This window comes from Tenrec ecaudatus, chromosome 10, assembly GCF_050624435.1.
Source record: "Tenrec ecaudatus isolate mTenEca1 chromosome 10, mTenEca1.hap1, whole genome shotgun sequence".
NCBI lineage: Eukaryota > Metazoa > Chordata > Mammalia > Afrosoricida > Tenrecidae > Tenrec > Tenrec ecaudatus.
Window position 1 is genome coordinate 6978464 of NC_134539.1, and position 24661 is coordinate 7003124.

General features: G+C 40.0%; 1 protein-coding gene across 3 annotated transcripts in view; it reads left to right on the forward strand.

Annotated features, from left to right (window-relative positions):
* JAK2 (Janus kinase 2) overlaps positions 1-24661 on the forward strand; it is a 96868-nt gene that overhangs the window by 61852 nt on the left and 10355 nt on the right. For all 3 annotated transcript variants that reach the window (XM_075559887.1, XM_075559886.1, XM_075559888.1), the window contains 12 exons: positions 425-544; positions 5904-6061; positions 7213-7324; positions 10212-10398; positions 11002-11129; positions 13253-13387; positions 16501-16588; positions 17285-17412; positions 18366-18504; positions 21403-21554; positions 21705-21855; positions 22562-22698. In XM_075559887.1, the coding sequence (XP_075416002.1) occupies positions 425-544; positions 5904-6061; positions 7213-7324; positions 10212-10398; positions 11002-11129; positions 13253-13387; positions 16501-16588; positions 17285-17412; positions 18366-18504; positions 21403-21554; positions 21705-21855; positions 22562-22698 (1635 nt within the window). The remainder of the gene's footprint in view (positions 1-424; positions 545-5903; positions 6062-7212; positions 7325-10211; positions 10399-11001; positions 11130-13252; positions 13388-16500; positions 16589-17284; positions 17413-18365; positions 18505-21402; positions 21555-21704; positions 21856-22561; positions 22699-24661) is intronic.

The following is a 24661-nucleotide window of genomic DNA, read 5'->3' on the forward strand; positions in this document are numbered from 1 at the left end:
TTGATAATGCATCTTTGTTAAATAATTAATTTGGTTTTTGCCTCTTTAGGTTTGTATTGCAAGCTTTAGATTTTGTTCCCGTCTGTCCTATTCTTAGGTGGTTATTAGAGTCTTAGCAGGAAGACTTGATTTTGGTTTTGAGAGTGAGAGCTCTGGTTCTCTGGCAGCGCTCCTGTTGATCAGGATTGGATTGACGTGTGCTGTAGCACACTTGAGATGCCTGGCACCTCTCATGCTTGCTCATTTTAAAACCAGAGTAAGACAGGACACAGTCTTATGTTAGCTCATTGGGGACGGAACTGCATTTTATGCTATGTTATCAATGGCTATTTTATTTGAAAGGATTTGGAATATTTTCAAGTCATGTCTTTAAATGGCTCCATAACTTTTCCCTGTTTTTAATTTGAATTGCTCTTCATCTCAGGATTTACAGATGTATTGTGATTTTCCTGATATTATTGATGTCAGCATTAAGCAAGCAAACCAAGAAGGCTCTAATGAAAGCAGGGTTGTAACTATCCATAAGCAGGATACTAAAAATATGGTAAGCTTCCCTTTAAGACTAAATAATATTTATGTTGTACAGTGACCAGAAATAAGTATTCCTGAATCTTAATACCAAAGTTATTTTCTTACAGGAATATTGGTCGTAGTTTTAAGTATAGTTTATGTTTATTCTAAACATAAACAGCAGTTGGGTAAACGTTTTATGAATTTTATTGCCAACACTACCTTCCCACAGGGTTTCTTGTTCTTGAGCCTCTTTTTTTAATAGTTTTCATAATGAACAAAGTGCTAGTTCTGCCCCTCCACTCTGGATTATGCTGTTTCCCTCTTGTGATGTACATTCCTGACTATAATCTTTGTTTTTAATCTCTAGGAGTGTATACAGTGCCTCAGTAAAAAGTAGAGATCAGTACAATGCTATCAGGAATTTATATGCTACAAGGAGATAGGAACCAATTCCAAATCAGCCCCACCCACGCTGTAAGACCTGGGTAATTCTAAACATGAAGCCTTTCCATTCTGTACGTAGTTTCTGAACTACCCTTGAGTTCAGATGAAAGGGGAGCAATGAAGTCCTCTCTACGCTGCCCTTAGATCTCCTATTTCTCTGGCTCTGTTTTCTCCTGAACGTCCTGGCTTCCATTCCACATTCATGGTCTTTGGTCATTTAGATTACTGTTTGACCTACCTGACTGGCCATTGTAGCGCTGTCATGCCAAATATATAACTCCATTACAGGTCAGAACACTGCCTGGTTCTGAGAGAGAGAAGTAATATAGTTTATACTTGCTGCCTCCTAGTCTTTGAGGGAAAAAGGTATCTGATCTGTTTTTGAAAATGACCGTGGGCAGTGGTGTTTGAGTAGAAGACGACTTGGATACCAGGAAGTGAGTCATGGTCAGAGTTAGTCATTGGACTTAGATGAGGGATGTAAGTAGTGGGATGACAGTAAAATTAGCTAACATGAAAAACATGAGAATCTATAGGAATTGGTGATTGTCAGATACTGGGGAGGGTACCCACGATTAACTTTTTATTCAGTATGTAAATAATAGATTCATAGGATCTTATTGTAAGAAAAAAAATTCAACAATTCAGTAATACATAGGCTAGATAATAAATAGTCGCTTCATTTTAGTCTAACTCCTTCTCTGGAGATAGTTACTGATAGCAGCTTTCTGTACGTACTTTCTTGTATGTTGTTGTTGTCTTTAGTTATACTTTTTTTGTGATTTGAGTGAAAGCTTACAGAGTAAATGGGCTTTTCATTCAATAATTTGTACACCTTGTTTCATGACATCGATTTTACCCTTCACAGTGTGACGGGGCTGTTTTCATTTCCTGTCCGTATTTATCATTTCCATTCATCCTTTTTTCTTGTACACGCCTGCCTTCAGTTCTTAATCCCCGGCCAAACACGACCTTTAATCTTGTATGGCTGACTCTTCTCAGAGTGCATTCTTCTCTGGTGGTATTGTTCACTGTGTGGGTCTGTCTGTTGCTTGGTGGAAAGCTGAGCCATGGATGTGAGCTTCAGCTTGGTTTCAGGCTTGAGGGTGACTAATGGTAATAAGTCTTAATCAAACCAGCAAGCCTGGTCTTTTTTTTTTTAATAGTTTTGTTCCACATTTGCCCGCCCATGCTCTGTCCAGACCCTCTTACTGGGATTGTATTCAGCAGGGTCAGCAGTGATAGCTAGGCACCGTCTTGTTCTGCTCTCAGGTTTGTAGAGACTGGGGATCATGTGGTCTAGTAGTCCTTGGATTGATTATTTCCAGGTGTTGTTGGTGTTCTTTACTCTTCCTTGTTGTAAACCCTAGGTTTTCAAACTTGGCAGAGCCTTGGAATCACCTGAGGCTCTGTGACGTTATGGATCCCTGGGCTCCTCTCCTTAAAGTTTCTCATGTATTAAGTTGCAAGTGGAACTCAGGGAACTGTAGTTTCCCAGATTCCCAGGTGATTCCAGTGATCAGCCAAATTTGGGGGCCTGAGTTCTAGATTGAGAAGCCCAATAGTTGCACCTAAGAAGGTCACTCAAGATTTTCAGATCTCAGTATTATCATAGTTAGAATATAGGACACTATTTGTGGACTATGTTATATTGATTGACCTTTATGTCCCCAGTCCCCCAGCTTGATTTTCTGAGCCCCCCGGGCCAGTGACTCACTCGCTTAAAGTATTTGACTATGTGTAAGACGTCTACATAACTTTTCTCCCTGCTTGCCCTACTATATACATGGGTGTGTTAGGTTGGATTGACTAAAGAAACAAGTTCATTGACACTCCTATATGTGCAAGAAGGGCTTTATATTAAGGAGTACTTGGATATAAAAAAAAATCCCAGCCCAGTCCAACTCAATTCTGTAAGCCCAATACTAGTCTATAAATCCCTCTTTAGATGCATGCAGCCACAAGCAATGATGCAAAATACAGGAAGAACACAGACCAGTGGTGCAAAGTCTTGTGGATCCAATGGTGGTGGATGCATCCATGGCTCCTCTGGGTCTTTGAGTGGCTCGCCAGCAAGCAGGAAGGTGGTGGGGTTGGGGAGGGGGAGTGAAGTTCCCAGGACCCTCCTTATGAGAAGGCCATGCCCACAAGGAGGTACCATCAGGGTGTGATCTGATTGACAGGCTAGACTCCATCCGATAGCCACTCTGTATCTCAAGTTTACATGACATGATGTAACTACCATAATGGCTATGTTTATGGCACACACTAAGAGGCACCCCCCCCAAAAGGAAGTTTCCCCCAAAACTATGTACTTAAAATTCTTTTATAAAGCAACCTATCACCTTCTAAGTACTCTTCATTACACTTAATACATTTGCCAAATCTGTGATTCCATTCTTGGAAATATTTTTCAAACTCACCTGTTTGGATGCCGACAGCACCTCCCTTGTTTTTTGTTCCCCCCCCCCCCATCTCTTCTACATCTTCAAATCGCTGTCCTTTCATGACCCTCTTCATTTGAGGAAGCAAGAAGTTTCACAGAGTGAGGTCAGGTGTGGGCAAGAGAGGCATGCTGTTTTTTGCCAAAAATTGCGCACTGAGATGGTTGCGTGAACAGGTGTATTGTTTTGGGGGCAAAACCAGTCCCCCATCTGCCACATATCAGGCCTTTTTGTCCCACACTGTTACGCAATCTTTTCAGAACCTCTAACTAGAAAGCTTGATTAGCAGTCTGACCTGGTGGAATGAACTCCAAATGCACTACAAGTCGATATTTTCTTCCATTCGGGAAGTTGACGAACGTCCAGAATGAGGTTTATCATCAGTCGACATCTCACCTTTTTGAAATGAGAGAAGCACTTGTACACATGTGTTTTCCCCATAGCACTGTCCTTGCAAGATGTGTTCAACATCACAACAGTGTCTGGGGCATTTTTCCAGAGCAGGAAACATTTTCACAGCCGTACTTTGTTGTCCTAAGTCGGCCATCACAAATAACGAGGTTTTGAGCAAAACTTTTACAAAAAAATTCACTGTGACCAGAGAGAACCTTCCCAGGCAACACCACTGGGTGCACTAACTCAGAGCAAGTTGCCTGATGCTTGCCTAGCGGGGAAAAATGCTTACTACGAAAGCTCTGCTCCGCCCAGCGCAATTCTGGATTTTTTTTGGGGGGGGGGGTATCCCCTCATACAAATGCATATGTAGAAATATCTTCTGCCAAACCAATATAAGGTCTTGGATGTAGTTATTCCCTTTCTCTTACCCATACCTGTTCATTTTGCCCATCTGCTTATGCATCCTTTTATGGATGAATGCTATTAACTGATAATGCAGGGTTGTATTTATAATAGTATTTACATTTGTGCTTGTAAATCTTGTGCATCTCTCTGTATCTTCTTTTCCCTCGGTGATTGTCCCCTTATTGTAAGTTGCTTTTCCCTTTACCCAAGCCAATGGATGTAGAGGAACCTGGTGGCATTGTTGGATAACCATTAGACTGCTAACTGCTAGGTCGGCAGTTCAAATTCACCAGTACCTCCGCCTGAGAAAGATGGGGTGGTCTGTTCCCATAAAGATGTACAATGCTTCAGAATCCCTGTATAGGGTAGCTTTGAGTTGAAATTGACTTGTTAGCTGTGGATTGGACTTAAACTATCTAATAAAAAGTTTTCTCTCATCTATCCTCGTTAACTCTCAGATAATGTTTCTCTGTGTAAAACTTGCCTTGGCTTTTTATAGTGGCATAACGGAAAGAACCCAAAATTCACTACCATTGAGTTGATTTGCCGCATTTGTGATTGATTTATTTCACTCAGTGTAGTATCCTTCAAGTTCATTGACATTGTAAGGTGTTTTTTGAATTCTTCATTTTTCCTTAACATTTGTGCACCTGTCACTGGGCACCTTGCTTGTTTCAGTCCCTCTGCTATAGTGAATGACGCTGTAGTGACTGAGTGTGTCTATATCTGTTAGTGTCTCAGCTCTTATTTCTATAGGCTATATACCAAGTACTGGAATTGCTGAGTCAAATGGTATTTCTAATTCCAGCTTTTAATAGAAAGGCCATACTGTTTCCCAAAGTGGTTGCACCATTTAACAGACCCAATGTCGCCACATCTTCACCAGTTCTTGTTGTTGTCATCTGTAAAATTAAACTTTGCTGGGTGAACTCATGTCTTCTTGTTTCAATGTGCAACTTTCTAATTGCTAATAGAGCCCAGGTGGCATAATAGTTACTTGTTAGGCTGCTGACCACAAAGTCAGCAGTTTGAAACCACCAGCAGCAAGCTCGGGAGGAAGATGAGGCTTTCTACTCCAATAAAGAATTACAGTCTTGACAGGGAGGGGGGTTAAAAAAAAAAGAATTACAGTCTCAGAAACAGTTCTACCCTGTCCTATAGTCACTGTGAATAGTAATCGACTCGATGGCAGTGAGAATTACTAATTGCAAGCTTTTCTTCATGTGTTTATTGGCCGTCTTGTGTTAATATTCTTTACATAACAAAGTTATAGTTTATCTACTCTTAGTGTCTTTCTTAATGAGATATCAATTGTTGTATATACTTGTTAATCTAATTCTTAAAACTGTGTATATGCTACAACTTATAATTTAATAATTCACTCTTATATTTTTTGAAAGTTCACGCATTTTTATTCTTTTTTTTAACAATTTATTGGGGCTCATACAATTTAATTCACTCTTTTAATAGACATTTAATGTTTGTCTTTTTTTATTCCAAAAAATTCAAGAGGACATCTTTATATATTCCTTTCTAGATAAAAAAGTCTGTATAGTGCTATGCTATATTTAGAAGAAAATTCATTTAGGAAAATGAATCTAATAGCCTGGGATGAAGAGAATTTTCAATATTTAGCAAGCATTAACTTCTTAAATGGGACCATAAATGCAAAAGTTATTTCTCTTTGCTCTCACTGTCTAGGAAATTGAATTGAGCTCATTAAGAGAAGCTTTGTCTTTTGTGTCACTGATTGATGGATACTATCGATTGACTGCAGATGCACATCATTACCTCTGCAAAGAGGTCGCACCTCCAACAGTGCTGGAGAACATACAAAGCAACTGCCATGGCCCAATCTCGTAAGTAATTCAGACTTTTGTACGTCACGCTTTTGAAAGGTAAATGAGATGTTTATAAAGAAGATTTTCTACAAGAGAAAGATATAAGTAGGTTTCAAACTTTCACTGCCATCAAGTCAATGCTGAGTCACAGCCATGGCCCCTGTGGATTTCCAAGGCACTGTTTATGGGAGTAGAAAACCGAGTCTTTCTTCCAAGGGTCTGCTGGTGGTTTCGAACTGTTGATTATGCGGATTTAGCAAAAGCAATCTTTATTTGATGACAGTGGCTTCCTCTTTCTTTTGTTGTTAGCAAGTGCCTATATTTTACAGTCTAGTTGTGTAGTCCCTAGAATTGTGCAAGTCATAATTTACCACCTGTGGCCCTAGTTTATAGCACATGTACTGTAAGTTTTAACATTTAATTGATTTTTATATTTAAAACATGGATGTTACTTTAAAATCATTCTATCATCATTCTTTTACTAATTGAAAATATCTCCAATTTCATTTCATTAATACCGAAATCTTGCAGAGGAGCCACAGTGAAAACCTTGGAAATCGTTATTGCTTTTGTATAATCCAGCTGTTATGACTAAAAGCTTCAAACAAGATGATCCCCATGTCTGATGGTGGTGTGCCTTCTAGGTTTCCCTGCAGTGGTGAAGTAGAGCTATACTTACACTGTCCAATGCAGCAGCCACTGGCTAGTGCAAATGAGGATGTGAATATTCATTTCATCTCATTGTAATTCTTTTAAATTTAAATAACTACATGTAACTAATAGTGACCATGTTGACCACATGGTTGAGGATCCTTATTTGAACCCTGGATAGAGCCAGCTGTCATGCATCCCATTTCTTGATCCCAAATCCTGGTTCGCTCTCAGCCCTGGTGTGCTTTGTGATCGACCCCAGGACTGAAGAACATGAGCAGAAGAAACCATCTTGGGTCATGAGCATGCTTGCTGAACTTAATCAAGCCTTAAGTATTTGAGAAGATCATTGCTTAAGACTGGCTTCTGCCTGTACGCAGTGTCTGGATTCAGCCTATCCTTAGGGTTAAAAGGACTTGTGCGGCTGACTTTGGTATTTGCAGGGGTGCTGGCATCAGTCCCCCACAGATACGAGGGGCCACTGTATTTTGACAGTTGTTGTTTTTCTTACCTTTTAGAATGGATTTTGCTATCAGTAAACTGAAGAAAGCTGGTAATCAGACTGGAATGTACGTCCTTCGATGCAGTCCTAAGGACTTTAATAAATACTTTCTCACATTTGCTATTGAGGTTAGTATGTCACTTTCATTAACGGTAACAACTTTGTTTTGTCCCTTTAGCTTTCCCTTCAAGTATACCACCATATTACCTTTTTAATACTCAGAATTTCAGGTTTGGGGTTGATAGCGTAATAACACTTGATGTTCCTTAAGGATGCTGCACAAACAAGATGTGGCTCCTAGCAATTATATAAACCTACAAAATGATTCATAATGTGCTTTTATCCATTTATTTGCTGTTTATTTATTTATTTATTTATTTATTTATTTATTTAACAATTTATTGGGGCTGATACAATTCTTTTCACAGTTCATACATATACATACATCAATTGTATAAAGCACATCTGTACAGTCTTTGCCCTAATCATTTTTTTCTCTTTTCTTCTTTTACATTTTATTAGGGACTCCAACAACTCTTACCACAATCCATACATATACATACATCAATTGTATAAAGCACATCCATACATTCCCTGCCCCAATCATTCTCAAGGCATTTGCTCTCCACTTAAGCCCCTTGCATCAGGTCCTCTTTTCCCCCCCCCCTCCCTCCCCTGCTGTTTATTTTTTTGTGTTTGCTATGATCAGCTTATCAAAAGATATATCATCAAGTCTCTTGAATTCTTTTTATTCCCTTCAACATGGAAATTGTTGCCAAATTATGTAGAGCAGAATAGATCAAAGGGAATTTTCTTTTTACTAAAAATGACTGCACAAGTAGGAAGAAATGGAGCCAGCACACAGACACACACACACACACACACACACAAACAACAGAAGTATGCTAGTGCTTTTCACCATAGCACTGTAGCACTGTAAGCAATATTAAGAATTACATAGTGACCTATAATATGCTGTAAACATAACATTAAGTGAAACCCCTCTGTTAGATAGATGACCTGGAACCTCTCATAAGATGATTTATTTTTCCTAACTCTGAGAAACCTTATGGCCAAATTTATCTTACTTTTTCAAAATAGAGAACACAAAAGATTTTGCTATTCAGTTCTGTTAATGTTATGAAATACAACCTTCTCCTGTGCAGCAGAGTGGGTTCCGTTCCATCAGTCCAGAAAGTGGTTCAGTCTGGGAGTCACTGTTGTAAACACTGATAATCCATTCTGATTTACATGATCATTTCACTACAGCAATCTGCTATCCTGAATGACAGATTTTAGATTTTGTGATGCTTACTGTATATGCCCTGACTTACATGAGGTCTCTGTGTCTGGGAGTATGTGATGTAGCCCTGCTTTCCAGAAACATGTTCTTTGAACAGACAATAGTAAAGTATGCCAAAAAAGTACGAAATTGAGCACTGTAGCTGACCATCGTGGCAGGTATTAAGAATAACGGGGGCTATAATTAATAAGGGAAACTTTTGGAATATAAAGGACTTGAGATAAAGCTTCCAGTTTTGGAATATATTTGTACGGAGCAGATTGAACTGGTGGAAAGGGTGAGACTTGTCAGGGAAGACCTCATAGAAAAGCAGTGCTTGATGTGGAGTTTGAAGGAGTTAATGCAGTTTATTGCTCAGAAGGCAAGGAAGTATATTCTAGAAAGATATCAAGGATGCATAGTTATCAAGGCATTACATAGGCTGGTTTTTATAGGCAACCTTCAGCTACAAACTAGATCCATTCTTGTCATTAAGAATTTACAGACCAGGGAAGGGGGGGAAGGGAGACTCCAGATAGGGCAAGATATGACAAAATAACAATCTATAAATTATCAAGAGCTCGTGAGGGAGGGGGGAGCGGGGAGGGAGGGGGGAAAAAAGAGGACCTGATGCAAAGGGCTTAAGTGGAGAACAAATGCTTTGAAAATGATTAGGGCAAAGAATGTACGGATGTGCTTTATACAATTGATGTATGTATATGTATGGATTGTGATAAGAGCTGTATGAGCCCCTAATAAAATGAAAGGAAAAAAAAGAATTTACAGAGCAATTGGAGCAGGTACTTTTGATTCTTATTTAGTCTGCCTTTAATGCAAGTAATGTAATTTTTAATCTAGTTATTGTCTCATAGATTTACCTATCCTTGATTTCATATACAGAAAATCATACAAAACAAAAAACAAACAAAACAATAACTAAACCAAACCGAAAAACCTCAATCAAAAACAAAGCAGAAAGTCTTAAAAACAGAAATAATTTTAAATAAAAGCATGTTCACATAACATTGAAACAGGCCTTCAAAGATGGCAGCAACTGCCGTAAAGAGGGGCAGGCCACCATTCAGCTTTGAGTTGTTAGGGCTCCCACACTTTTGGCAGTTGTCCTGTCTTCTCCATCAGACTTTTCCAAGTCTCCCACCCAGGCCTTGGACCTGTTGATTTTTTTATTTCTGATTACCATGACAAATCACCTAAACTGTAAGAATTTTGGTCTGTTCCTGTTTCACTTCATTGACCATGACAAAACCAGTTCAAAGTCCTGCATTAAAGACCAGATAGGAGTTATCTGTAAGTCAAATGTCCAAACATGGGGACAACCTGTACTTAAACCACGTCAATGGATTGAAGCCTAGGCTGTGTTGTGAGGAGCAGGAACTGAGGTTGGAGATGGAAGAAGTAGTCAACTCATAGAATCTTGCATGCTGCACTAATGTTAGACTTTATCTTTGAGCATGGCTTTACTGTTACTAGCCATCATTGCTTTCTGACTCCTTCTTTATAAAGTCAAGTGTCAGCCACTTCTGTAAGCTACCCAGTTGTAACTAGATTCCTCTTTGGAGAACCCGACGTTCCTCGGACCCTGCACCAGCACTGCAGTAGGGCTCACAGTGCTCAATGTGCTGTTGCTCGTACTTGTGCTAGTCCTGTTCTCGAATGATTACTGTGATGCCCATTGTGATTCTCCCGTCCTCTCTACATTTCAACTTCTATAGCGAGGAAACGTCATTGAATATAAGCATTGCTTGATTACAAAAAGCGATAATGGAGAATACAACCTCAGTGGGACGAAGAAGAACTTCAATAATCTTAAAGATCTCTTGAATTGCTACCAGATGGAAACTGTTCGTTCAGACAGTATAATTTTCCAGTTTTCTAAGTGCTGTCCCCCAAAGCCAAAAGGTAAAAGAATTTTCTTGTTAATTCTTAAAATACTGGTCATGGATTATGTGGGAGGTATCCTCAATTCATTGAATTCAAAAGAAATATGGAAGAAGCCACTCCAAAGAAACATTAATTTTGACGTAGTCTCTTGTAGAAGCATCATTAAATAGGATTGTTTTATTTGCTTTGGCTTGTCGAGAAATGACTGAGTTCTATAATTATAGAATGGCTTTAAAAATTGGTATGAATCAGTTACTTGTTTTTATAGTCTTTTGGGATTTTAATATTAATATTTTAAAAAAGGTAGTAAGCTTGGAAATCCCTTGAGATAGTAATAGACTTATTATTAAAAATCCTGGAAAATTATTTTAGTTAAAAATAATTATGTTAATGTAAGAAATAGTTCAGTGTATCAAAGTTCAAAACAAACCCATTAGGTACTTTTCTATGGAAAAGAATAACACATTTTATGAAGTATTTTCAAAAATATATAAACATGTTTCATTTCTCTTTGGAGTAATTTATAGCTTCATTGTATTTTGAGTGTTTAGGTGTGTGTGTGTGCATGCATATATATATGTATGTGTATATATATATATATATTTTTTTTTTCCTTTCCAGATAGATCAAACCTTTTAGTCTTCAGAACTAATGGTGTTGCTGATATACCGACCTCGCCAACATTACAGAGGCATAACAATGTGAACCAAATGGTGTTTCACAAAATCAGAAATGAAGATTTGGTATTTGTAAGTCATTAGAGGCTGTTTATTATCTTTTTTACCTTTTAAAAATAATGCTCGCTGAAGCAGCACCTGTTTTCCTAATGTGTTTCTTTATATAGCATTTGAACTTTTAATCATAACTGAGACTCTCACCATTTAATTGTGATTTAAGTATTTTCATTTCAAAAATAGATTCTAAAATTGAGTTAGAAATGAACAAAATTCATTATTTTAAGAATAGAATTCCTCTTTCCCTCCCTCTATAAAATAAATTAAAAATGTGATTTTTTCCTCTCTAAAATTAAAAATGAAAACTTTTCCTCTACAAAAGACCTGTCTTAATTCTTAAGAAAGTAAGGGAAGTCCAAACCCAAAACCAAACTCCTTGTCCTCGAGTCCGTGCTGACTCGTAGCCAGCCCTTCAGGGTTTCTGAGATTATAACTGTTGGTGGGAATAACAAACCGAGTCTTCCTCCCTGGGATCCGCTGGTGGTTTTGAACTGCTAGCCATGGGCTTTCAGCCCACCATGCAACCACTGTACCACCAGGGAGCTGAAAATAGAGACGGACTTGAAAGCCAAAGGAGTAAGAGCTGCTCTCTGGTTAGGAACCCAGGAGAGGATTTAGTGTCACTACACAGGGGAGTAAAGGTTTCAGAACAATACAAAGATGAGGGGTCAAGGCCAGGTTCAAAACTGAGACTGTCCCTGCTTAACCCAGGACCCAGCTTTACTCATAGGCTGTAGTAAGAAAACTTTACCCACCAGCCAAAGGAGAAGAAGATTGTCTAGTTGGGCTCTTAATAAGGAAAAAGAATCTCTCCGGAGAATTGTAATCAAAGACTTTTGAGTTTTGGTTTCCTTTATACCACCTGCATGCTCAGAGATAACTCAGGACAATGTTTTTTGTTAAAGTAATACTCTATTCTCTTACAGAACTAAATGCAAAGAAACCTTCCCTTAATTTAGGCTATCCAGTGTTGCCAGAGATAAAATCACTAAACAAGAGCTAACAATAGTAATACAAACACTTAAAATATACAGGGAAATAATCTAGAATTAGACAAAAGTCAGCAGACCACAGACATCAGTGGACTTCCAATTAACTTCTTTTTCTAGAATTTTTAGATAAGAACTATAAAATCCATTCTATTTCAAGTTGGAAAAGGAGTTGAAACCATGAGGGAATGACAAATCATCATCAAAGATGATTAAAAATATTTGTAAAACAATAAAAAGCAAAAATGAAAAATATACGTATTGGCATTTGACCAAAATGGACTGGTTGGAAAGCCGATAACTCATAGCTGAAGATACTAGTGAGTTAGAAACAGAGCTGAACAGATGATTCAGGATGCAGCAGATGGGAGGAAAGAATTGGGAATTAAAAGTGAGAGCTTAAGGGACATGGAAGATGGAGAGACACAGCCAGCCGACCTGTGCGCTCTGTAGGGAGATAGCAGCTAGAACCATCCACAACAGTGAAGAGGACACCTGTGCAGGAATAGGAAGCAGCAAGTGTCCAGGTCACTTGATGAACATTACAAAGCTAATAAGCAATAGAACTTGGATTTGAAACCAGATTCTTCTTGTTCTGCTTCAATTATTCTATAAGGACAAGCAAGACATAGTAGTAATAGCCAGTGTGGGTTGAGATGCACTTTGTGTCACTGTTACTAGGTACTTTAATATTCATGTAGATTTGTTTAATGTTAATAGTAATCCAATGGAAAAGTTTGGTTATTCTCAGATGAAGAAACTACGACAAAGATTAATTAGCCTAAAGCAAATTATGTACCTTGTTTAAGCCAAACATTCTGCTTCCAGGAGCACTATGTTTTTATTGCCTGCCTATTGGCCATAAGTAATATAAACAAAGAAAAAGATACACATGTAAATAAGTATAGGTAGTTCTACTTTTTATAGTAATAAGAATGGTTAACTAAAGAGGTTTGACAACAGGAGGGCACCAATAGAGATTTTTATCAGTTAATCCTGGTTTTCTGCCAGGTTTAGTTAGTAAGGAAATATTTTTTCTAGATTGTTGCTTTCTTTGTTTCTTTCACTCTTTTTTGGCTATTGTACATATCTCCTAATTTTTACTTTGATCTTTGTTTATTCTTTGTTCTTTCCTTTTGTCTTTTAAAGAATGAAAGTCTTGGGCAAGGCACTTTTACAAAAATTTTCAAAGGTATAAGAAGAGAAGTAGGAGACTATGGTCAAAGGCATGAAACGGAGGTTCTTCTAAAAGTTCTGGATAAAGCACATAGAAACTATTCAGAGGTTTGTATGTTCTTTGTATCCACATGATTGATGATGTTTAAAGATGGATTCTCATCTGCTCACAGTACATTCATGCATGTAGCTTTGCCAGGCTGTAATTGTGAAAATGCAGCAGATCCGCATTATACATGGATTCTCTCTTTGTGAATTGCCTGCTTGTTAAAATATACTTGTAGCTCCAAATCAGACGAGATCGGGCACATTCAAGGTGGTATGAGCCTAGACCAGGGGTCCTCAGACTTTTTAAACAGGGACCAGTTCACTGTCCCTCAGACCCGTTGGAGGGCCAGACTATACTTAAAAAAAAAACAAACTGAACAAATTCGTATGCACACTGCACATACCTTATTTTGAAGTAAAAAAAATACCAAATGGGGCCCAAACACCTGGCAGTCCGGATAAATATCCTTGGCGGGCCGCATGTCACCCACGGGCCGAAGTTTGAGGATGCCTGGCCTAGACCTTAGCCCCAAATCTATGCTCATTGATTTGGCCAGTCACTAACAGACGTGTGCACATGCATAGCAGTGAAAGCCGCAAGTCACTCAGTTGTGTGGCCCCTGTTGTGGTTCAGCATGGCCAAGCTCTGCCTCCTTGTTTGAGCTGCACACTAGGAACAAGAATCCTATTCACAGTATGCCCAGTAGTACCCTGTTCTCTGTGTCTCTGCACACTTTGTTGATGATATTTCTTTTATGTTGGTCCCAGGTGCAATGCTAAAGTGCTGTCATGTCTTCCTGAGCACAAGAAGGCTGTGTGATGTGCTTTAAAGAGAAAGTAACCCTTGCTAGATAAGCTTTGTACAGTCAGGAGCTACAAGCTGTGACTGCAGTGTTAGTAAATAACAATATAAAGTCAGGTGTCCTTAAACAGAAACACACAGAGCAAGGTTAGATAACAATTGGCTGGCAACAATGGCACCAGAGACTCTCAGGAATCTAGCCCTGTGTCTGCCTAGGGAGCAATGGTTTAAGAGTTGCTGATGTCAACGCTGGTAGGTGGTGGTGGTTGTTAAGTGCCTTCCAGTCGGTTCTGAGTCACAGCGACCATGGAGGGAAACACTGCTCACTCCTGCACCGTCCTCACAGTCATGTTTGGGCCCATTGTTGTAGCCACTGTGTCAATCCATCTCCTTGACTGTCTTACTCTTTTCTGTTGACTCTTCACTAGAACATAACGACTGCAAATAGGATCGATGATGTGATCCAGGGACCTTTCTAAGAGTGGCATTCTATTGGGATTATAGAAATAGGGGAACTTAATAATATCTTATTTCCAAGCTGATTACTTTTAGCATTGTGTTTATGGGCATTACTATATCTCTTTGCTTTTCAAACTTGGCTCCCAGAGCTTTATCAGCTCCCAAGACGTGTCTGTACAGTTTCTTTCCTTTCTTATTTTTTTGGAGGGGTCTCACTGTTAAAATGGAAGCACTATATAAAGGAACACTATCGGCAAAACAGCTGCTTCTGCCATCACCAGAGATGCTCCCAAGGAAGTAAGCTCGGCTGCCAGTCCCCAGAGCCCTGAACATAGCAAGTCCTCGGCAACTTTGGAATCATTTATGATCCTTTGTTGTCAGGTGCCATCAGCTGACAGTTCAGTTCAGACGCTTAGCTGACCCTACAGGCAACACATGGGGAGACTGTCTAGTCCTGCACTGTCCTTTCAGTTGTTACGTTTGAGCCCATGGTCGCAGCCATTGGACCACCCCATCTCTTTGAGACCCTTCCTCGTTTTCACTGACCCTCCATGTCACCAGCCATGGAGTCCCTTTCTAAGGACTACTTTCTCCTGAGAACATGTTCAGAGTGCTTCCATTGAAGTCTTCCCATCCTCACTTCCAGAAAGCATTCTGGGTGTGTTTCTTCCAAGTCAGATCTGCTTGTTCTCTGGTAGTCCGTGATCCGGTCAGTGGTCTTAGCCAGCACCATCACTCCAGTGCATCAGCTCTTCTGATCTTCCTGTTCATTGACCAGCTTTTGCACGCATTGGAGGCATTGGAAATAGCCATGGCTCGGGCCGGGCGCACTTCAGTCTGCAAAGTGACGTCTTTGCTCTTCCACACTTGAAGAGGTCTGTGCAGCAGGTTTGTCCAATGCAATCTGTTGTTTGATATCTTGATTGCTTCCATGAGTGTGGATTGTGGTAGAAGTAAACAGAATCCTTGACAATGTCATGGTTTTGTCAGTGAGCCTTAGAATGCATTACGTGGTTTTAGTAGAAGATGGAATCTATAAGCTGAGGAGTTGCTCTGATCCAGTACTTTTGGGTGACCACAGTGCTCTGAACAACATTCCCAGCAGTCTTAGTTTGGTTAAGTTGTTGTTAGGTGCTAGTAAGTTGGTTTTGACGGATAGCCATTCTGTGTACAACAGAATAAAATGCTGCCCTGTCCATCTGCACGTTGTTATGTTTGAGCCCGTTGTTGGACCCATAGTACTAATCCATCTCCTTGAGTCTTCCTCTTTTTCACTGCCCTTTTGCTTTACCAAGAATGAACCAAAGCTAGTCTCTCCTGACAACATGTCAAAAACAAGTCTCATCATCATCCTCACTTCTAAGGAGCATTCTGGCTGTATTTCTTCCAAGACTGATTTGTTTGTTCTTTTGGCAGTCCATGGTACTCTCAATATTCCTAGCTGGCACTGTCATCCAAATGATTGCGTTAGAGTGGACTTAATACCATACCAGCTTTCGGATGGGTGTCTGATGTTTCACTGCGCAGAGACAATTTTTCATTCCTCAGGAAACAACACTTGAAGCTTTCCCCCATCTCCGGTGCCCACCCCAAGTTGTACCTCTGCTCCCTATGCTAGCTGCTCTGGGTTGAAGCCTGTTATTTTGGCACCCCATTGCCACCATTGCATCTCTCCTTGCCCTCTGCATTTTCTAGACTTACTCAGGAGCCCTCTCAGAGTACACCCTCACTTCAGAGATACTGAAAGTCCGCATGAAGATACCAAAGCACATTTTCTATTCCTGCTAAGAGTAAGAGAAGGTACATTTCTCTTAGGGCAAGAGTCTTTCTCTCTGAACTGTGAGTGTGAATGGAGAACTTCCAGACAATATTCTTATAGACTTTAATATTCTTCTTTTTTTTTTTTTTGTAGTCTTTCTTTGAAGCAGCAAGCATGATGAGCCAGCTTTCTCACAAGCACCTGGTTTTAAACTATGGAGTGTGTGTGTGTGGCGAGGAGAGTGAGTACAACCCTGACTTCCTTCTGCTGCCTTCATTCTCTGGCAGCATTTCTGTTGTTCGTATAGAACGTTTATTCGGGATTAGAGTTAGGTGCCAGGTTAAGCTAGTTGAACATTGTTGAAACTGAATACCTTATGGAATTGTTCAGTTATGTCCTGTGAGAAAGGAATACAGGGTAAGAATGAAAATGTGGAAGGTGGTGAAAATGTAAAATCTGCATATTTTTTTTCCAGCATAGCTCAGAAGGGTGCTTGGAGGTAGAACGCCAGTCCTCTTGTACGTCTGGTAGAGTTGATATTAATCAGTTTAAGTGTAGAAGAAGAATCTGAGGAAATTTTGAATACTTAAATAGCTTTGTAGGCAAGAAAGTATGTGAGCAATTTTTATTCAGTTCAAAACAGAAGCTGTACTTCAGTACTGGTTTTTCAAGATGGATTGGTGCAATAGAATGTTATACTTCTAGTTTCATTATCCTTAGTATATGTCATATAGATTTCTGTATCTCGCTGTTGTGAATAAACTAAAAACCAAAAATAGAATAGTTCATAGTGGTTTTTTTAACTTAGTGAATTTTGTTTAATTTCCTTACCTGTATTACCCACCTGTAACTATCAGTATATTTATAAAATGTTGAATTATGGGCTTTATTATGTGAATATTTTTACCTAACTATTATTATTTATATTTTAATACAGATATTCTAGTTCAAGAGTTTGTAAAATATGGGTCTCTGGACACCTATCTGAAAAAGAATAAAACTTCTATAAATATATTATGGAAACTTGAGGTGGCTAAACAGTTGGCCTGGGCCATGCATTTTCTAGTAAGTAATTAGTACATTTCTTCTTTTATTTGTTTTTAATCAGAAACTTGTGTTATCTAATGAAACAATGTAGAAATTGTCTTGGCCTGATCCCTAGTGGAGTAGTGGCTACTGACTGGGCTGCTGACCACAAGGTCAGCAACTTGTGTATTTCTGTGGGAGAGAGATGAGGCTTTCAACTCCCATAAGGAGTTACAGCTTGGGACACCCACAGGGGCAGTTCTACCCTGTCTTATAGGGTCGGTGTGAGTTGGCATCAACTCAATAGCAGTGAATTTGGTTTTTCGGGGGGCGGGGGCACAAAAGATAAATATGTAAATGAATTCTGGGTCCACTTCAAATAGAATTTGATAGCTGGTGAAAGCTCTCCTTTTAGTCATATGTTTGTTTATGTAAAGTTACATTTGAAATAGTCTTCTCATCCTGTCGATCTAAGCCCTCAACACACTCCTGCAGTTTTTGGTTAAATTATCCAAGTGACACAAACTGCAGCCCGGCCATTAGCAGAGCTGCGAGCCTGGCAGGGCATGCCTGCTGGTGAGCGTGTGTGCAGACAGCTGGCCATTGCAGGCAGGGAGAAAGCAGAGAAGCCTGAGGAGCAGAGCACTACAGAGCCAGCCGGTGATGGGCAGGGGAGGGCACGACATCCTGCTGCCGAGCACAGACTTTCTCAATATTCAGTGCCATCTAGAGAGGCAGGCTATTTAAATCTCAAGTCAGAGTAGCAGCGGGTAGTTCCAGCTTACCCTTGACCACTGGTACAGGCCGTTGTTTTGTTTTGTGTTGCAGTGCTGCCTTCAAACTTGTGTATTTCTGAAAGCACGCCTCCACCTCAACACTGAATCTGTTGCTTACCTATTCTCTTTCCTCAAGTTTGTTTTGGGGATGTAGACAGATTAAGTGTTCAAATACTTGTGGACTGATGTGTGTGTCTGTGCCTTTGGCTTGATTAGGAAGAAAAAGGCCTTATTCATGGGAATGTGTGTGCCAAAAATATCCTACTCATCAGAGAAGAAGACAGGAAGACCGGAAACCCCCCCTTCATCAAACTCAGCGATCCTGGCATTAGTATTACAGTGTTGCCAAAGGACAGTAAGTTCTCCTTGGATCACATCTGCCCACCATTCCTGAGCTTCGTCAGGAAGGAAGGAAGGAAACTTAGAACACACACTGTTCATGTTTCTTGTACTCTCTCTCATTAAAAAAAATCATTTTATTGGGGGCTCATACATCTCTTATCACAATCCATACATACATACATTTTGTCAAGCACATTTGTACATTTGTTGCCCTCATTCTCAAAACATCTGCTTTCTACTTGAGCCCTTGGTATCAGCTCCTCATTTTGCCTGCCCTTCCTGCTCCCATCCACCCACATGAACCCTTGATAATTTATAAATTATTATGATTTTGTCATGTCTTACACTAGACATCTATCTCCCTTCACCTACTTTTCTGTTGTTTGTCCCCCAAGGAGGAGGGTATATGTAGAGCTCTATAATTGGTCCCCCCTTTCAACCCCAGTCACCCGGTATCGTCATTCTCACCACTGGTCCTAAAGGGATCACCCGTCCTGGATTCCCTGTGTTTCCAGTTCCTATCTGTACCAGTGTACATCCTCTGGTCTAGCCACATTTGTAAGGTAGATCTATGTGCATATATTTATATGTTTAGTATTAAGGTAGCAGATGGACATTGGGCCTCTACTCAAGTACTCCCTCAAGGCAAGAACACTTTGTTCTATTAAACTGTCATTCCATGATGCTCACCTTTCCAACACGATCACTGAAGACAAAGCAGGTACATAAACAAATGTGGTGAAGAAAGCTGATGGTGACGGCTATCAAAAGATTCAGAGTCTGGGATCTTAAAGGCTTGAAGATAAGCAAGCAGCCATCTAGCTCAGAAGCAACAAAGCCCACATGGAAGAAGTGCATCAGCCTGTGTGATCACAAGGTGCCGATGGGATCACGTATCAGGCATCAAAGAACAAAAAATCACATCATTATGAATGAGGGGGAGTACGGAGTGGGGACCCATTGTCCATCTGTAGGCAATTGGACGTCCCCTTTTAGAAGGGTCATGAGGAGGAGATGAGACGGTGCAATGTAGCAACGATGAAACATAGAACTTTCCTCTAGTTCTTAAATGCTTCCTCCCTTCCACTATCATGATCCCAATTCTTGTACTCTTTTATTGGCATAGTCTAGATTAATAAAAACATCTAGTTGTCATTCGTAGCCATCTAAATTCAGTACCAGTTCACATTCTTGTCTCCATTTCTTTTCTAAGCATGCCATCGTAACCTTGAGCTAGTTTTTTGTTTTTTTTAAACCAATTTTAGTCTCTAATTAGGCATTGAAAGTAGAATTTTCTGCATTTTCCAAAATGTGCCATTTCCTAAAATCATTCTTTTGAAGATGCCAGAATGCACTTTCAAAGTAAAAATTTCAGTCAAATAGTTCAATGAGGTTCCTTGTTTGTTTTGATTTTTTGCCTCAATGTTGTCATTGTATTTTTTTACAGTTCCTTTCTCTAATTGAATGTTGCAAATATAGTCCCTGAATTGATCCACTCTTAAGCACTTGAGGCATAATATCCCATTTGAGACAGTGGTACTTAAATTTGATGAGTGGTGTAGCAGTGAATAAATAGGGCAGTTGAATGGGGCAAACAATCTTTTGGAATAGGGATGAAAAGTGAGAAAATGTGATTTGTTTGGTGAAGCAGAAAGGAGCCACTGTCCTCCTTAATATCTTGGTTATTCCGCAGAAGCATGCACATGGCTTTCTCCAAGCCTGCTAAAAGATGCACCATCTTGTTCTTCATTCATAGTTTTTTCCTTCTGCCAGAATACCAGTATCGTGCTCTCCTTACTTGGAAGCCATCTTTCTGATGGAGTCAGAGAACACAGACCCAGAGTTCCCTTGGGGAATGTTATGGTTTGCGCATAATGCACCTGCCGCATCACTTTGGTACCTAGGATGCCTTAGTGTAACATAGTCAGCCAGCTGCCATAGTGATGAGTACCTGTTAGTCCTGGCCTTTTTATGTGCAACTCAGGATTGGCAGTGCTACGGGATCATTTAGGACAGCTTGAAATGATGTAGCATTCCTTGAACTGCTTACACACTGTAAAGAAAAGAGAAAAAACAGAAACAAAGATTGAGGAAATTTGAGGACACATTTTATAGGGGGAAATATTTTTTTTTCAATGCAGAACTAATGGGAATGGGTAAAGAGAATGGGCTAGGAGCTGAGACACTGGTTTATGGATGAAGGATTTTTAATCTGCCCATGTTATTATTGTATGTCAGTTCTTACTACTCATAGCAACTTTGCAACAAAATCAAACACTGTTTGGTCTTGCTCCACCCCCACAGTGGTTGCTCTGTCTGAGCCCATTGTTGCAGCCATGTGTCACTCCATCCTGCCGAATACCTTCCTCTTTTTCCATGATCCTGTTTTACAGCATGAAGTCTTCCTCCAGATTTCTCTGGATAAAATGTCCAAGTTGCTTGAGATGACATATCACCTTCTTCACCTTTAATAAGTCTCCTGGCTATATTCTTTGAAGGCATGCTACTAATAAATTGTGTGGTTTTGTTCAAATAACTCCATGCTTTCATGATGAATTAGAGCAGTGTTTTTCCAGAGTGGGTGATACCGCCCCCTGGTGGGTGCTGGAGTATCTCCCAGGGGTGCTGCAAAAGCAGATAAATCAACACTCGCCTGGGTTATGGGCTATAGTACAAATGTTTTTAATTGCTAGGGGCAGCACTATGTAATTCCCACCCCCCTTTTCTGAAAAGGGAGCAGTAGGCCAAATAAGTTTGGGAACATAGGAATTAGATGAACTCCAAGACCCCCTCGAGCTTTTCAGCACACACGCAAAGGCATCTGGTTAGTGAGATGATTCTGAGATTACTTACATGTGGGAGAATGGTTATAAGTGCAGCCATTTTTGATTATACCCCTGTCATTTAAAAGTTCTTCAGGAGAGAATACCATGGGCACCGCCTGAATGCATTGAAAACCCTAGGAATCTAAGCTTGGCAACAGATAAATGGAGTTTTGGTGCCACGCTGTGGGAAATCTGCAGCGGAGGAGATAAGCCTCTAAGTGCTCTGGATTCCCAGAGGGTAAGTGCTGTGGGCAGTGAGGCTAGACTGTACTCCTGTCTGCGATCCTGTCTTTGTTGCGGGGTTTGATTTTTGGACCTGACTAGTGTTTTGAGGAAAGTCAGCTTGGCCTTACCCAGCTCCTTCTCAGCATGTGGCTGTCTATTACAGAAGCTCCAGTTCTATGAAGACAGACACCAGCTTCCTGCACCCAAGTGGACGGAGCTGGCCAATCTTATCAATCACTGTATGGACTACGGACCCGATTTTAGGCCTTCTTTCAGAGCCATCATACGAGACCTTAACAGCTTGTTTACACCAGGTACATGCATATCGATAGAGCTGTCTTGCTCTCTCTCCACTGATCTTTCCATCTCTGTCTGATGTAATGAATCTTTGCTAATTTTCTGATTGCTTCCAAGAAGTCCCTGGGTGTCTTCCAGACTCTCGTAATTTCTGATGTGCATAGGACTTCCCACACATGACATTATATTCCAGTTTCCTCGGGTTTTTTTTAAAAAGGTCTTTTTTCCTTCAATCGTCTAATTCTAGTTTGCCAGTTAATGAGCTGTATATTATAGGAATTAATTTGGCTTCGTTAACTTTTAAAAATAATTCTTAAACTATTTTTCTTTAACTAGTTTCATATGTTTTATACTGGATAGATTTTTCTAATCCTGAGGTAGATTTCTTTGTATCTTCTCAGTAGAAATGTGCTAACTGTATGCCAACAATACATGTACTTAGCTAACACTTATTTTCTGCTCACTAGCCTCACCATAAAAGTCAGACTATGTAGCCTTACTCTATGGATTTTAAGACCACATATTTTGAATAATAACAATTTATCCTTTGTAAAAATATTTCTTAAAAGTCTGTTATTTTTAAAAGTCTTATAATATTAAATAAGCATGAATATAAACTATTATTTGTAATATTTCCAATTCAGCGGGCTTTCTTATCGTCTTGAATACATACCATTTTAACCCAAAGAGAATCCCTGAAAGTAAATGTTCTTGTTTCTCCAGATTATGAACTCTTAACGGAAAACGATGTGTTACCAAATATGAGGATAGGTGCTCTGGGATTTTCTGGTGTTTTTGAAGACAGGGACCCTACACAGTTTGAAGAAAGACACCTGAAATTTTTACAGCAACTTGGCAAGGTAAGATGTTGAGAGCTTTAGAAGAGAGTTTAAAATAAAACATTTTATTGAGGGGAAGGGAAGACCTTAGAGATTCTTTAAAGTTCAGTTCCATAACATTTTACGAGGCTTTCATAGAAAAACAGAATTTACCAAGTTGTCAGATTTGGAGACTGCTGAGTTAAAGGGAGAGCTTTCTTTACTTGTAAAACTTCTCAGAGCCTTTGACATGTCACGCGCAGTGAACAAACACCTTCATTATCAAAAGGATGGTGAAGGAGGAGGATTTCCCACCCTCGATAGAGAGGGCATTGAGTATGCGATCGAGAAAGCTGCTTGTAAGCTTTTCTGCCTCCTGCCTTCTGTCCAGGCTGACAACTGGCCCGTTCCCTGGCAATCATAACTGCTCAGTTCTTAGCAGACTCAGCCCTGTCTGTAAGCTCTCTGCCTCTCTCTTTTAATGGGGTGGGGTGGATATTGTGGTCATCTGGAAATCCAAGTTTAACGAGTGAAGTGGTCCACGCAAGCATCTGTCTTCCAGTCCATGGAGTTGCACATCCCTGTAGAATTGGAACCTGGAAAACCTCATAGGCGAAGTCCTATTTGTCCTAAAGGTCTTTTAAATTCATATGGAAACTCCACTTTAGGAATTTTCAAAGCCATTGGAAGTGCTCGGATGCTCTCTCTTTCAACTTTTTATTGTGGATTTGGGTGAAATTTTATAGAACTACTTGGTTTTCCATTAAACATCATGCACATAATGTTTTACAGTGTTGATTGCAATCCCTGCAATGTAACGGCGCCCATCCCACTCCCTTCCTGGCCTCTTCTCCTCAACTCTATTTCGTGTAGCCTCACAGATTCTATTTTGGGCAGGGATCCAATATGCAGGCTTAGTGTTCCAATACAGCTTTACTAAACCTAAGCATTGGGTTTCTAGTAAACTTTAATGCTTGTAATGTTTTTAATTGTACCTTGTTTATAAAATATTCTCAGGAAAGTGTTAAGAGAAATCAAAAACAAGGAAAAACTATCAGGGATTTGGATATAGTGTTTACCCATTGCTGTATAACAGATCACCCCCATATCTAATGTCTACAACCAGCATCCTAGTCAGGACCGCCCCTCCTATGAGCACTCTAGTACTGATTTGTTTTCTTCTTCACTTCACCTCCTGCCATTGTCTTGGGCACCCCTCTAATGTCCTCTAAGTTTCTCGACTTCTCTACCCAGAATCGACATCTGGATTAAATGATCTTACTTTTAGCTCTTTAATTCCCTTTAGTACTGTTCTTATGAAATTTCAGACCCTGAAGGCTCCCTCTCTGACTACAACATATCTTTTGGCTCTATCCAATATATAAACTTTTGGCTATGTTTTTTTGGCCAGTGTCTTTGAATCCTTTGTCTTCTAAAAGCCTATTAGCTAACTTCTAGCTTCAGGTCTCTCCTTCTCTAGACTGGGTAGATCTGGTAGACCACTTGCACTGCGCTCTCCCCAGTTTCCAATTTTATATCGTGTACACACACATACACACACACACACACACACCCTTTGATTATCTGCTTCCATCCTCACAGTTGTTGCCGTGTCTGAGCCCATTGTTGTGGTCACTGTGTCAGTCCATCTCCTCCAGGCTCTCTCTCTTTTTCCCTGTCCCTCTGCCTCACCCTTCCACTGTCCGTCTCCAGCATGAGGCCTTAGCTTTGTCTTAGACCGACTCCTCCTCAGCAATACTCCCTACATTTACTATCCCTCTGGCTTCCTCCCTGAATCTCTCTCCTGTCTCAAGTGTTTTCCCTTACCTCTTTCTTCTAAAGGAATGGAGGCATTGCAAATTCCACAATGACAAGGATTCTTGCCAAACAAAGGTGTAGCAGGATTGCAGTGGCCGAGGCGGCAGCATTTGATGGGACTGACGAGCTTGCATTGTGCCTTAGACAAATTGGCACCCTCTTCCGGAGAGCTTGAGATGCAGCCTAT